At 31.6% G+C, this 15721-nt stretch overlaps 1 protein-coding gene across 1 annotated transcript; it reads right to left on the reverse strand.

Moving 5' to 3' along the window:
* Window positions 1–261: 261 nt before the first annotated feature.
* LOC108904282 lies at window positions 262–15281 on the reverse strand. Its single transcript, XM_018706766.1, has 3 exons — window positions 15060–15281; window positions 5056–5203; window positions 262–859 (listed from the first exon to the last, which is right to left on the reverse strand). The coding sequence occupies exons 1-3, from the start codon at window positions 15103–15105 to the stop codon at window positions 706–708; spliced, it is 348 nt and encodes a 115-aa protein (XP_018562282.1). The 5' UTR covers window positions 15106–15281; the 3' UTR covers window positions 262–705.
* Between the last annotated feature and the right edge of the window lie 440 nt (window positions 15282–15721).

Consider the following 15721-nt stretch of genomic DNA (forward strand, 5'->3'; position numbering starts at 1 on the left):
ATATTTTATTAAATATATAATTTTATCACCACAATTGACTTGTTTTTTGTTTCCTTCATTATTTTGTCATGTTCCTTTATTCCTGTGACCTTTATCTGATATCATTCTACTTCTGATATTGCAATTATGGCCAGTCAGTATTGCAGGGGCCTTTAAAGAGATCCTTGTGGTACACGCCCACTTGCAGTAATGAACAATCAGATTTAAACAAGATGATTTTAATAATGAAAATGAAAATGTTAATTTGAATAATACAGCTAATACTAATAAAAATATATATTTTTTATACAAATTCTGTCTTATACAACTAAGACTGATTTTTACAAATATACACCAGTTTATTCGAACATTTTTATGCAGTACTGCCACAAACTATATCTTCAAATAAACTCACAAATATAAAACAAATACATTAAATATATACAATCCACACCATGATCAAAACAAAAAAAATGTAATTTTAATACAATAAACTAATAAATGTCCCAGATGAATAATAACTATATACAACTATACAATATAATACGTACATGGTAATGTTGCTCTTATTTATATATTTTAGTTTTTTTATGAATCTCTTGAAGTGATTTTTTAAAATACTATTCGACAGCAAGTCAGATTAAAAAATATAAAAAATGTTACTACTATAAAATTAGACGTTTATTTTAATATTGGTAGAATTAAAGTAATCCAAGTCCAGAAAATTCAAACCACCATAGAGTTTGAGGGTGATGGCTCGCAGTGCATTTTGTCGGCTAATGTTGCTTCATCTTCTCTGGTAACCCTTCCAATCTTGATTGGAAGTTTCAACTTGAGAATTTTCCTAGGCCTCTTTTTGGTCTGCATCTTTTGTAGTTTCCTGAAAACAAGCACATCAGTTATTATTAGGTTAATTTTTTTTGTGCTCGTCTTCATAATGGATGATACTTGGACATAGAGAGGAAATTTTAATGGTAAGTATAATGCATTAATAACAAACATTTTCCATAATTATTCAAACCGTTTTTTTTTCGCAAAATGGTGATTAAAATTAACGAAATTGAAAATTGTTCAAACTTATTCAGAACCTCTGGAATACAATTATTTTTGAGGTGTGTGGGTGTAGGTTTGTTGTAAAGAATTGTAATTAAAGCCAGCTAAGATGAAGTCAGCGGTTCCAAAAATTTTTCTTACATTATTGTGGTCAGTCAGTATAAAACTCACAACTTCTGCAAAATTGATGTATGGTGATAATTTCCATTCATAACTTTTTCCTCTTTCGGGCAATAATGACAACTATTCGATAGGTGATACCATTTGGAAATTTTTGGGACTCTTGTAGAATTTTGATTAAATGAGCGGTTTGGGTACAAAAAAAATATTTTTTAAATGCGTACATTATCTTGCCACCGATATTGCAATACTTAACAAAGTGATAGTAGGCTCTTATTTTGTAGGTTGACTGTAATTTCAGTTTGATCTTGTTTGGGATAGCATTATTAATGGCCCTGTTATTTTAACCAATAGACTGAATGGGGTATTTTATTTACTTAGAATTTTTGCACAACCCGAGTTATTGGAAGATGTGCAGTTATCAAATAAAAAATAGTTGTCATTATTGCCCGAAAGAGGAAAAAGTTATAAAGTAATACTGTCACCATACATCAATTTTGTAGGAATTATAACTTTAAAAAAACACTCTGTATAACACCAAAATGTGTAGATTGAAAGCAAAAGTCCACACCCCAAAAATAATCAAAATCGATTAATACGTATTCGAGTTATTTCCAAAATTCAAAAAATTTCCACGAACTTTGAAGCCATCTAGCGCCAAACGAAGCGATTTTGGACATAGGTGAATTCCTAAATCCGCCAATTTTGAGTTCACGAATATGTGGTCTTCCGTTGTACACGTTATTCTGGGACACCCTGTATACAGCAATTTGTGTATACAATTGTAAATAGAGCCCAGCCAAACTATAGATGAAGTCAGCGGTTCCAAAAATGCTTCTTCACATTATTGTGGTAAGTCAGTAGGCGTTAAATAAATATCTTTGGCATAGGGCATAAGTTAACATTAAACTACATATTTTGAGTGAATAAATTCAAATTGACCTCTGAAAAATATATGATTCAACGATAAATTTTGCTATAAATACGCCCATGAAAACTGTTAAGTTAACTGCACATCTTTATATACAGCAATTTGTGTAAACAATTGTAAATAGAGCCAAGAGAATAGATGCAGTCAGCGGTTCCAGAAATGTTTCTTCACATTATTTGGTAAGTCAGTAGGCGTTAAATAAATCTGTTTGGCATAGGGCATAAATTAACATTAAACTATATACTTTGGAGCGAATAAATTCAAATTGATCTTTGGAAAATATATGATTCAACGAAAAATGTTTTTATAAATAAGCGGTAAAGTATGAATCATGGATGAATGAATAACAAAATACATAATTTGACATTCAAATATCTGAAGTTGGAATTTTAAATAACGAGGTGTTTGAATTTGCAATTTCACTAAAATCTGCTTATATAAATTTTTATTTGATATTAAAAATTTTAAATCAATAATTTATTGTTATGAATTTGTGATGTACTAGACCACAGACGTTATCACAGACAACTTCTATTTAGGTAACTCTTCTCTTTCTCTCAATTAGTAAATGTAAGGGAAGGACGGTGGTATAAGATTTTGGTTGAATTTCCTTCTAATAGACGGCGCAATTAAATCGTAGTTTATCACGTCATAGCTGTCCGCCAAATTAATTTTAGTTTTATATTTTTTTTATTGTTGTCTTTCAAGGCAATACAGGGCAAGTTTTTGTAACATCATTTTAATTTCTGTTCACATCCGAAAAGGTGGCAAACACCCTATTGTATTATTAACTGAACGACAAAGTAAGTGTTGTAAATACCGACAAAGTACAAAGTACGTGGATAACTCTTCGATCATCCTTATTTCATACTTTATCGCATTATAACAATAAAATTCATATGTACACAACACAACTACTTGAATGAATGGAAAAGTATGAACTTTGGCACTCAATTAATAATACTGTTATCAAAAATTCGTATTCAGGTACTTGAATGAATGACAAAATAAAAATTTTGCATTTCATTCAAATATACTTTGTACTTAAAAATCAAAATACAAGTTCTACATAATTTTATTGTCATAAATTACACAGGCACACAGAAAAGTCCAAGTCCCACATATCATTTCTGAAGGAATTCGATACGCTGAACACGATCAAAATTTCCCGATGAATTTCGGAGGAAAGTTTAAATTTTTAGGTGAGAACTGGTCCAAATATGAGTCAAAACTGATTTTTCCTTAAATTTTGTCCAAGTATATCAATTTGGTAGTGCTTTAAGGCGGTGAACACGACGCCATTAGTAAAATTTACCCATAACCTTGATATTTCTCAGAAAGTCCCAAATATGGGTCAAAACTGTTTTTTTTTTCCTAAATTTTGTTCAAATTTATAAATTTAGTAGTATTTTCAGGCGCTGAACAGGATGCCATTAATAAAATTTACCCACGACCTCCATATTTCTGAAAAATTCCACTATTTAAGTGAAAAGTGGTCCAAATATGGGTCAAAACTGATTTTTTCCTTAAATTTTGTCCAAATATATCAATTTAGTAGTTTTTCAGGCGCTGAACACGATGCCATTAATAAAATTTACCCACGACCTCCATATTTCTGAAAAATTACACTATTTGAGTGAAAAGTGGTATAAATATGGGTCAAAACTGATTTTTTCCTTAAATTTTGTCCAAATATATCAATTTAGTAGTTTTCAGGCGGTGGACACGATGCCATTAGTAAAATTTACTCATGATCACTACTACTACTTACTATTTTTCAGAAAGTCCACTATTTTGGGTGAAAACTGACCCAAATATGGGTCAAAACTGCTTTTTTGACCCATATTTGTACCAGTTTCACCCAAAAATTTCACTTTTCTCCGAAATTTATCGGATCATGAATTTTGACTACAGGTTCAAGATCAGCGCATCGAATTCCTTCTGAAATTATATGTGTGTGCCTGTGTTATCATTAAAGAACGAAGTATTGATGAACGAATGGTAAAGTAACGAGCGTTCAAATAAAAACGTGGTCGAAGTTGGCTCTGACACATTGGACGTAGGGAGTAGCTTATAGCGACCAACTTAACCTTATTTCTCAACGAGCTGTATAGCAGCTGTCAGTTTCAATAACGTTAATGACTATATAACTTTATTTTAAAGAATAATCGTGATAACAATAATAAACAATTAAAGGAGCTGCGGAAAGTGTCCCCCTCCTTGTTATAACAATAAATTAAAGCAGCTGCTGAAAGTGTCCCCCTCCTTGTTCCAAGCACTTTTCACACCTGTTCCTCAAAGAATTAAAGACATTTTCTAAGATGCTGGTGGTATTGTTAATTTCACGAATCTTGTCTATAAGTCGAGCCTGCAGATGGTTTAAATCAGGAATAGGCAGTTCAAAAATAGTGTTTTTAAGGTAAGGCCACAAAAAGAAATCAAACGGCGTAATATCACATGACCTCGGTGGAAATTCATGTTCAGCATTGAGACTTATTAGTCGATTTTGGAAAACGTCCCTTTTAAACGCTTTTTAAAACGAAAATATTCAAATTGATAGCGGCGATATAGCGCTTTGACAGATGACGTTTAAGTTCATTTGCTATACGCTACGCCCTACGTCCAAATTTTCAGAACCAACTTGACCATGTTTTTATTTGAACGCTCGTTATATACACTGTAAGAAAAATTGGACTTATTTTCACTCAATTTCACTTAATAATATATCAATTTCTGTCCACCCGATTGAGTGAAATTTTCCTCTATTAGTATGAGTAGGTACAACTAAAAGTTTATGAGTGAAACTATTAGTTTTAGTTAAAATATTATAAAAAATGTGTAAAATTATCAAAATACCTAATATTGGCTGAAAACGTACTCAATACGTTTCACTCAGACCGATTTTTTTGCAGTGTACTTCATCGAAGTATTTGAGATGTTCGTTTGTTTTTTTTTTTTTTGATAATACTCACTCCTGTCGACAATCGATGAAAACGGCGATCCCAAACAGCAGCGTTATAGTCAGCACGGCCGATATAACGAATATGACGACGGTGGTGATCTGATTGGTCTCCTCCTGTATAATTTCTGGTAGAGACGTGGATTGCGTGGAGGTCTCATCTGGAAAAATACCGCAGAATTAGTTCCCTGCCATAAGACTGTTAAGTAACGCGATGGTGAAAGTGTGACACGGTTTGAGCGGCAGTTGTTATTTACCTGAAATACTTCAAATCCAACCTGATATAACATAAAATAGTTTCTCTTTGGCTCGAACTGGAATCTTATTTCTCATCGGTTCTAACAAAGAAGAGATGTATATAATTGTATTTATCTCTCAACAACAGATACATTAATAAAATATTTATATACTATTCCCAGAAATAAAAAATTTATGGTACAGTACAAGTATAGTTCTTGAAAGTATAAAAATACTCTTCCACGAATGCAAGCGCTTCAGGGCATTATGGTTGCAAATGTTTGCAGTTATCTATAGGTACCTTTTTTATTAAAAGTATGTGGTGAATACATAATTAAAATGATCGCAAGTCATCTGATCAGGACTGAACTAGCACAAAGTGACAAAGTTCAATAAACTTTGAGAATTTAAATCGATATATTTTTTATCTAAAAGTACAATTACGCTTGAAATGTTCACTTAAATTAACGTTATTTAATTTTTTTAAAGTAGATTGATAGGTTCGTTCTTATAGTTTTGTAAAGACGGAATTGTAAATGGGCCAGTACAATCCTGACTCGAAATCTGACTTTTAGCCGATCAGCCTCTCTATTGATTTCAAAGACATCCGCAAGGTCAGATAGCGTGTATATTTTATATTATTTCGAATTCCTGGTTAATAATTATTATTAACGCAAAGCTATTACTTAGTAAACGTTAATTCAGACACGATGCGGCATTCATTTGAATACATACAAAGAAACTGTTGTTTTTTTTTAATATTAATGACGCGATTAGAATTTCCTAAGAGAACGTTTATGATTTTTTTTGTAGTAGCTTATACCTACATACACAAGTGAATTTTCATTTTGAATTAACCAAAAGCCACAAATTATTACATGATGTAATCATTTAGCGCGTTGGAAGAAATTGAGGTTTTTATTCTGTCAAAACTTAATGATGGATTCTACATCATAAAACAATAAAAAAGTGTCCGGAAACACTTCCTTTTGGAGATACAGGACGTTGAATTTAAAAAATAAGCTTCGCGTTTATTTAAATACCTCTTAAGATATTTGACGTAGGTTGATGAAACTTAGGCCAATGACTTAATTAACTACGGGCAAACATTTGCTGGGTTGGTACACAAATCTGTTATCTGTCACCAGTGGTGGAGGTACTGAGAAACATTGTCGCCCTAGAATTTCGATGCCACTCAATATTTTAAAAATTAGATAAGTTCATTTAATTGCGATTGGTATTTCTAAGATATATTTTCCATATAATATGAAAATTAAGCCATTTTTCAGTTACTACAATTATTATTTTCTTAGGACATACATCGACAATAACAAATAATAAAACTGTTAGCTATCACTACAAAAATGTAGGAATTTTTTGTTAGAAATGTTGTTTCATTGTTTAAATATAATGATATTATGAAAAGACCATAAAAGTCATTGGTGTAGGAATTTTTAATTTCTAGAGGCACAGTAACCTCGTAAAAAATTTAGTATTGTTATGCTGATTTTTTTTTTTAATTTCGATATTGTATTTATAACTAAAAAATTCTATATTTTTTGTGCGAGTTGTTTTTAATTTATTAATTTAAATTTCAAAAATAATAATTGAGTAATATATTCGAAAAATTTGGAAAATATTTTGTTTTCTTACCACTCGAAATTAAATCCAATCCAGTTTCCAAAAGATGTAGTGGAGTCAAAATTCTTCACACAATTTACAATTTTTTATTCAAAATCTGAACGTTGTCAATTTCTTTACAATTTGTATAGTTCTATACAGGGTGTTCTAAATATCATGTACATAAGGGAGGGGGTAATTCTTTGTCTTACTAAATGACTAAATATTCATATAAACGTAGGTCCTCAAACGCTTCGTTACCGATCTACACAGGGTGCTGAAATTTCAAGATTTTTTTAGTTTTTTCTCTATAGCTCCTACAGTTTTTGAGATATTTAGGTCAAATTTGGAATATAGGTTACGCTGTCGGGCTTACATTATTGGGTATGCCAAATGGTTGTGAGATTCAACAGGGTGATATTTTTGTCTGGGGTCATGCTCCCTTTTCCTCCCTTGAACTTTTGTACGGTGTGCCGCTGGTAGATACTATATTACAAACTGAATTTTCTGTTTTGTTGAGAAACTTCTTGGTCTCATGGTTTTTTCGTATCTGCGACCATTATCGAGTAAAAAAAATAAAACGCGATGTTGTGTAATTCGTTAGATTTTATTCTTTGAAATTCTTTAAATGGTCAGTAGGCTCTGGCAAGTTTCTCAACAAAACAGAAAATTCAATTTGTATTTTAGAATCTACCAGTAATGCACCGCACAAAAGTCAGGGAAATAACTATTACAGCTTTTGAGGTTAGGTACGACTAATGGTTAGTTAGGTTCAAACGAATGTAGGAATTCGATTCAGTAGCCCCAAAAATATAAAGATATGTTGGTTACACTTCATTCCTAAACGTAGAAAAGTGTAATCTTAGCAATTTGCGCTACTTTTTTGAGGTTAGGCATGAATTCTGACTAGTTGAAGTTATATTGATATCAGAATTGGTTTCAGCGATCCGGAAAACATAAATTGTGATGGTTAGACTGTGTTACTCATCGTAGAAACGTATTATTTCAACGATTTGAAGTATTTTTAAGGTTAGGGACGAACAGTGACCAGATGGGGTTTAACGAATATTGAATTCGAAATCAGCAACCCCAAAAACGTATAGATATGGTGATTCAGTCTATAATACAGTATTTTTGTGTTTCTTATATATCAATATTGCTCATTAAACAGAATTTTGCATGATTGCGGACGCCATATTGGAACCGCCATGATGTTTTTTTAAAATCACCAGACGGCATTCGATAGAGTTTTAAATACGAGTTAAATACGAAGCTTTTGACACGTCGAACGTCAATATTGATGCATTTTTATTCTGGGCAGCCCACTGTGCTCGTTGACGTGAAACGCCCGTTAATATAAATTTAATATCTTATTAATAATGAAAAAAAGACAATATGCACTTTTGCAATAATAAGTTACGCTTTTTTGCACAATTAACCCTTAACAATTAAAAAAACCAGTTATATGTTTTAAATATGTTCGTATTTTTGGGCTATTTAATAAAAAAATATTTAAACTTCATTTTTTTGTTGAATATTACGTCAACGGCATGTACCACTATAAACCGGAACTATATACAGAGTGTCTAAACAAAGTTTCCAAAACATTGTTTTCATTTTTCCACTGAAAAAATTTCATGGAGTCAGAGCCGATTTACAATGTTTTATTTTGTTTGCAAATATTTGTAGTCACCAGTTCAAGTAAATAACTGAAAATTCGGTGTCCCACTTAAATGTTTAACTACTCCATCCAATGCAAAGAAAACCATCGTGATTAATAAATCGTGATTACTTTATTATTTTATTCGCACCTCGCTCCAATACACCTATCTTAATATATTTTAAACATGTTATTAGCAATTTTACCTTCAAATCGACCTTATTTCTGTTCTCATCAACAAGGTTCGGTGGTTGAAAATATCAGTCTCGATCCTGTTAGGCGTACGATTTCAATATAAGCATAAAAGGCCCAACCACAATGCCATTTGTGTTATATATATAGAAAGTGCACACCTATAAAGATACACCGCAACGAAGGTCAAATACTGGGCTATGTATATTATTATTATAAATTGTTTCTATAAGACGAAATAACTGAAGCTATGAGATTGGCCTAGATATGAAGCAAATAGCTATTAACTAGATAGATTGGCCTAGCCTGGTCTCTTACTGCGCATTTCTGGTAATGGAGCAGTGGCGGTTCGTCGTATGAACCAACTGAGGCCGGGCCTCACTGTAAATTTTGGCTCTCACACCGTACATTTTAATACCTACCATTCTACTATTAACTTTAATAAACAATTGAACTAATTTCCAATTACCATTTATCAAAAATCAAAATAACAATAAAATTATTGTTTCAATATCTCGCCGATTCCATCTGCGTGATATACTGTTACTACTCCCCACCACAGTGAGGCTACAATTTCCAGGCATACACTTGCCTTTATAGGCTATGATTCTCCCTCCATGCGAGGCGGTTAAAATAACGTGATTACGCGGGGAACTTGATGCCCATTTTTTTCGGTTTACGGTACCCGCGTAACGTGTGGGTGTAAGTAATGATAATATAAAGGCTTTAACGACAAAGGCAAGGTATTAATTTAAAGTAAATAATAAACAACTTCCTTGCACCAATACAATATAAGACTAAATTTAATATAATATAATATATATTATTATAGTGTCGATATACCTACATAGGTAATAATGAATCCCGCTCATTCTATTGTTTTATCTCTACTTGAAACGCATTTTTCAAGGTGTAATGAAGTAGAAAGACGACGAATTTTGAATGACCAACGTAAAAAATAATGGTAATTTTTAAGAAAAGAGAAGTCTGGAAAGTTCGAAAAATTGCAATCTTGGTATGATAATTATTATCAATGGCTATATGGAACGAGGAAAAATTAAAAAACATTTTTAATTATGCGAAAAATATTACTGGACTACCATGTAAACGGGGCAAAAGTTGCGACGAATTAGAAAAGTACTCGATTTTGGGATTTATATGATTTAAATTTTCTTTCTTTAGTAGATTCCTCAACATTTCCCAAATACGTAAACAAATTTCCCGAAAAATCGTTTGAATGGTTATTACAAATGTATCCAAATGTTTTTGAAATAGATAGGTTGAAAAACGAACTTAATATTTTGTACAGAGACGAACAATTTCATAATTTAGAAGTTCAAAAAACGATAGAAATATTATTCAAGGAATTTAAAATGGTATTTTTGGAAACATACAAATTGTTTTGCAAAGTTGTTTTTCCTGCACCAAATGTCTCTGTATAAAGAAACTTTTCCTCTCTTAAGCGCATTAAGACGTTACATAAGAAATACGATGACACAAAAGTGCTTAAACAACTTAGTTGTGATGGCGATGGAAAAGAAATTGTTGCAAAATCTTAGTGCCGATCCCCAATTTTATGAGGACATTATAAGTAAATTTGCAAATTTAAAAGACCGACGAATAAACATGTCATATATAACGTGAATGGCTGGTTACCTTATGAAAATTTGTTTTTAGTTTTTTCATATTTTTTAATATTCTTAAACCAAGTAGGAACAAATTTTTTAAATATCATTTTGTTTTTTTTTCTATTAATTTTATTGTAAATAACATTTATAAAGTTCTCATGTTATTTAATTTTTTTAATTTATGGTTATTTGAGAGCAGATTCATGAAATAACCAAATAGTTGCGCAAATATTTCTATTTTTTATAAAATCGGAATGAAAACCCTTCTCGTGAATTTCGATAATAGTGTTAACGCAACTAAAAATTTCTAGATTCATTTAGTCGTTTGACCTTGAATATTTAAATTTTTTTACCTGCGGCACTTTTTTTTTATCTTCATTGCCCATCCAGTAAAACAGCCACAAACCTCACCTATTGACAATGTCACGAGCAGCCACTGTAATAGAGGTGCCAGGTAGTTTTGCTTTTGACTTCAATATGAGAGGATATTTCCCTCTATTATCGATGTTTGCCCATAAAAGTTTCTCGAGGCATTGTGGGTAGCGATTTGTATAGGCAGAGTTGCCAAATCTAACTGATAATACTTAAAATCACTAAAAAATTACGCAATTCAAAATTAACAAAAAAAAGCAGAAAGATAAATGCAATATTCGACCCATTTGATTAAAATTATAACACGGTGTAATGTCTATAGTAGGATCATATTTCATGCAAAGTAATAAATCATTGCCTGTCTCAAGGGATCCAGTGTCATACGCTTTTAAGGGTTTTAGAAATTGAATAATTACTTTATATATTATGAAGGGACAAAGGGATCAGTTCACGTCTGGCACCCTTGTTCCTATATAAAATCCTTTATTCTCATGAACTGTTTATTTTAAATGTAATTTATTATAAATCCAATTTGTTTTTTAAATTCCACATATGTACTACATTTTACCTCTGTACGCGCCACTGTTGTTTACTTGTTTTTTGGAGGCACTCTCTGTTTTACGACCAAGCTCGCCAGGTTAGTATTTGGCGTATAACCGACTACTTTGTACACTCGATACACCTGGCCGACTACAGCTACTACCAGAACACAGTGCGTACGCAGCGGTATTTCAGATTTTACATTCAATTTAATTTTAAATTTGAAATGATTCATCTTACGCTTCCTAAAAATGATGACACGATTTTCCTTTGATAAAAGACCGACAACTTTTTGCTCTACTTTGCATCGAATACGATCCTACTATAGTGGCAGTAAAGCTACAATTTTTTTTTGGAGAAAAAAAAAATTATTATCAAAACGTGGCAAATATGAGAGGATTAAAATTCTCTCTTAAACCTAAAAAAGTAAATACTTTATGACTATTGTTTGCATCGATTTGAGCTTGTGTAAAAAAATGTCTGTTAAAAACACAACCCACTTACTGCATATAGCGCAACATTTGAATGGCTGAATATTAATATTTACGTGAAAGATTTTTGAAGGACTGTTTTGCAACGCAGTTGTTCTCTCGCGGAATGTTGAAATGTTAATTTTATTATATCTAATAATTAGTTTATCAAAATATTATGTTTCTTTGTTCACATCAATTGAAAGTTCTGCATTAAAATGTTTAATGACATACCTAAGAAAAGTTAAAAATATTCTACATCTGCGCAGCGTGCTTTTATGTTTTCTGATAAAGTTATATATTTATGCATTTAAAATTCAAACGCTACTGACGAAAAATCTGACCTTCGATCTCAAAGAAATGTTAACGTAAATACATACGTTTCATTCAGTTTTAGAACTACTTGTGTATTTGTACAAAACAGATAAACTAAATATTGTTTATTATTATAGAACTACTGAAAAATGTATTACGTTTTCTGTTGATAACATTTCTTAAAAGAACTGATGAACTGATTAATAATGCGATACAATGTCATCACTATCATCAGTGTTTCTTGGAATTTTTAATGGTACACTGGTTGTTATGTACAGACTGAGCAAAAAGTAGCCAATTTCACAGCCATTTTTTGTAAGGCACGTCAAGTTACTAATCTGACCACTGAGGAGTTGTGTCACTTGATTATTGAAAGTCGGAAAGACTGTTTTAGCGCCATATCCTTTCCCAATGACTTCTTAGTACATCATGAAAAAAGATAAGAACTATAAATGTAAAAGATAGATAAATAAAGGGGAATTAAAATATGTAAATATATTTTTCCCGTTACAGAAATTAATCTAATTTATTATTATTTTTTTTCATAACGATTTTATATTACTACTATAATTATTTTTTTTGACGTGTGTAAACACTTGTTGTGTACTAACACTAATAAAAAAAAAATCTGGAAGTGTTTGTTAACTACTGATTTCCCGAAATCAAATAACACATTTTGATCGTTATACGTGTTTATTAAGTACTTCTACAAACTTTAAATGGTGAATCTAACTAATTTTAAGATAAACTCATATGAACATGGGTCAGTTATTGTAAATGTAAAATGTAAAACTTATTTGTAGAAGTAGTTTACTTTTAGTCTTGTAAATGATCTAAGTTTGTCATATCGCAATACAATCAATAAAAGGCTCATTTTTCACTTGTTTTTCAAAAACTCTTAATGATTCAACGCAGGTTTAACTTTAAAAGTGTTTCAGCGACAAATACTAAGAGTACGTTTTGTTCGTAAAATTGAATGGAGAATAGGTATGTTTAGTCAAAAATAACATATAGTGCGACACAAAAAGGTTATGGTTATTTAAATCCAAGTACAGCACTTATATCAAACAAAAAACTAAGTAAATATTTGAGTTTGTCATCCTCAATACTCCCAATCCCCGAATTTCGTCAAATTTCTATGTTATTCATCAAAAATGTAATAAAATACCAAATGAAAAATTTTTTTTGGAGGCTCTGTATTTCAGGCTCTTGTATTGGGGATCTATGTTCATATGAACTTTTTATCTTAAAATTAGTCAAAGATTCACCCTTTAAAGTTTGTGCAAGTGCTTAATGAAGACATGTACATAAGTATTTTTCTTTTAATTACAAGTAAGAAATTTGAGAATTTCGACGTTCCTATTGAAAAATATTATTAAAACAAATATTTTTTTCAAACGAGATTACATTTAAGTATGGGTGAGATATAACCTACAACGTATGTCGTACCTTAATTTGTCTATGTATTGTTTTGTACCTACCAGCAGAGAGCTATTAATCTGTAGGTAATATGAAAGCATAAATAAACAAATTATTATATATAAATAAATTATCATATGGAATATTAAGGAAAACAACTACTCTGCTGGCTACAGTTCCGTCTTTAAATTACACCCGTAATATTAGTAAATAACCAAAATCATTCTTCAGGAGCATTGCCGGACTTGGACTAGTTTCGAACTTATTAGTTTTCATCAGTATACCACAAGTAAGACATATCTCGTCTATTTACTGGATATTGCGGTCGTAAGTCAATGAAAAAGGGGGCTATAGCTCGCAGAGTAGTTGTTTCCCACAATATCATTTGTTAAAAACACTTACTAATGCAATTCAAATGCTTGCCAGTATATGTTTGTAGTTGTTCATGTCAAAACAGTATATTAAATATTTTTTTCTACTTATATTTATGAAAATAAGGATTTCCTCACGGCGTAGTTAGTATGAAACAAATTTTTTTCCTCTTAATCCGAAAATGGTGTTTTCGTCGTCTCTTAAAACGAAAACAAAAGTCAGATTTATGACTTCTTAAATAAAAACTATCTAAAAATATTTAACAAAATAAAATAAAATGTTGGAAAACAGTATTACGTAAACTCAGCCTTCGTCTCGTCATTAATATAACAAAAACACTTACTTTTTGCATTCACTGCATAAACTAGTATTATTTAACAATTTAACAATCAATTTTAATTAGTGTTTCAGGCCACAGAGTACAAAAGAAATAGAAGAAATACCTCAGGATAGTGTTGCTTAATGCCTGAAACAAGCGAATAAATTTCGCTCTAGATATTAAAAGATGCACTCATTTGGTTGATAAAATATACTAGTTCCAATTTCGGTTGGAGATATAAAAAAGTACAGAAGGAATAACATGGATAGTAACGCGTTGCGTAAAAAAAATAAGGAAGTTTTAAGCTTGCTTAACCCGTCCCTGGAAATGTAGTTTCAACTTTCAATTTTTACCGCCACATATTTTTCATTAAATTATCGTTGACAACAGTTATTTTATCTAGCAACTCAGGTAAATAGATGATTTACCTGATGATGTGCATTTATATGATAAAAAACCATTAATCATTTTGAAGGCACATTTCCAATATGACTCACATAATATTCAGGTATATATTTTATGTATGCATCATTAGCGAATTGTATGACGAATACATGTATAGATACAGTAATATTAAAAACGTACTCGAGGTAGTGTCAATGAAACGAACTTCTTCCCCCACAAATAGAAAACTTATTTTTTCACCCTGAAAACGGCTATGTTCAGTGTAAGTATAACAATTAGTAGATTTATAGATTTATTAAAAAGGGACAGCTGATGAAAAAATACTGATTTGCGATTATTTTCTGGTAATGGAACTATTTTTTTTGAACTAGTGAAAACCATAATTTATTTCAACTTCCTTTCCAATTAGTTAAAAGTAAGTACTGATTTAAAAACCTTCTTATGTTAACGGTACGAAACCGAATTTACCTTTCATCCACGACACCTCACTTTCGCCAAAAGTACCGCTGGCCATGCCGAAAACAAAAGCGAATCGGAGCGGAACTATCACCTAACCATTTAAAAGACACCGTTCTCGCGCTTTTGCACCAACGACGACTGGTGCAGTGAGCGCCGGTTGTTAGACGAACCGAACCACTACAAACTACTTGACTACTCTACCACTACCACTTTGACGCCTAAAGATCTGGGAATCCGCTGGATGGTTCTAGCGTGTTCACGTAGTGTACTGGGTATCGCTCCGCTCTGGTGGGAGTTTCACATACGAGCGTCATTGTGGTAGATTCGGGTTTCAAGAATAGATAAGCGAAGTTTTAGGGGCGTCGCTTGTTTTTGATAACGTAGAGAATGGTCACTATTTTTCATCGTTATTGTTGACGATGCAAAATGTGAAACAAATTTTGAGGATTTAAATAAAAGTTGACACATGTACCACAAAGACAATGTGACATATACGGGGTGTTTCCATAGTTCATTAAATAATAATTCGGTTGCAATAATTGAAATCCGATATGATGCACAACCTCAGCTGTTAATATCTCGTCATACTTCTAACACGTGGCAGGGGGGTCTAGTATAAAAAAGTAGTAAAATCATTGCATAAAACTTTTGCATACGTTAATTTTTTTAAT

Source organism: Anoplophora glabripennis, unplaced genomic scaffold (assembly GCF_000390285.2).
Source record: "Anoplophora glabripennis isolate ALB-LARVAE unplaced genomic scaffold, Agla_2.0 scaffold145, whole genome shotgun sequence".
Lineage (NCBI taxonomy): Eukaryota > Metazoa > Arthropoda > Insecta > Coleoptera > Cerambycidae > Anoplophora > Anoplophora glabripennis.

What these genes read in the sequence shown, in the direction of transcription:
- LOC108904282 (XM_018706766.1), bottom strand. Translation starts at nt 15,105, where the DNA reads ATGGCCAGCGGTACTTTTGGCGAAAGTGAGGTGTCGTGGATGAAAG. An exon ending in TGAGGTGTCGTGGATGAAAG is followed by an intron (nt 5,204 to 15,059) that starts GTAAATTCGGTT and finishes GTATTTTTCCAG; the next exon opens with ATGAGACCTCCACGCAATCC. An exon ending in TTCATCGATTGTCGACAGGA is followed by an intron (nt 860 to 5,055) that starts GTGAGTATTATC and finishes GCTTGTTTTCAG; the next exon opens with GAAACTACAAAAGATGCAGA.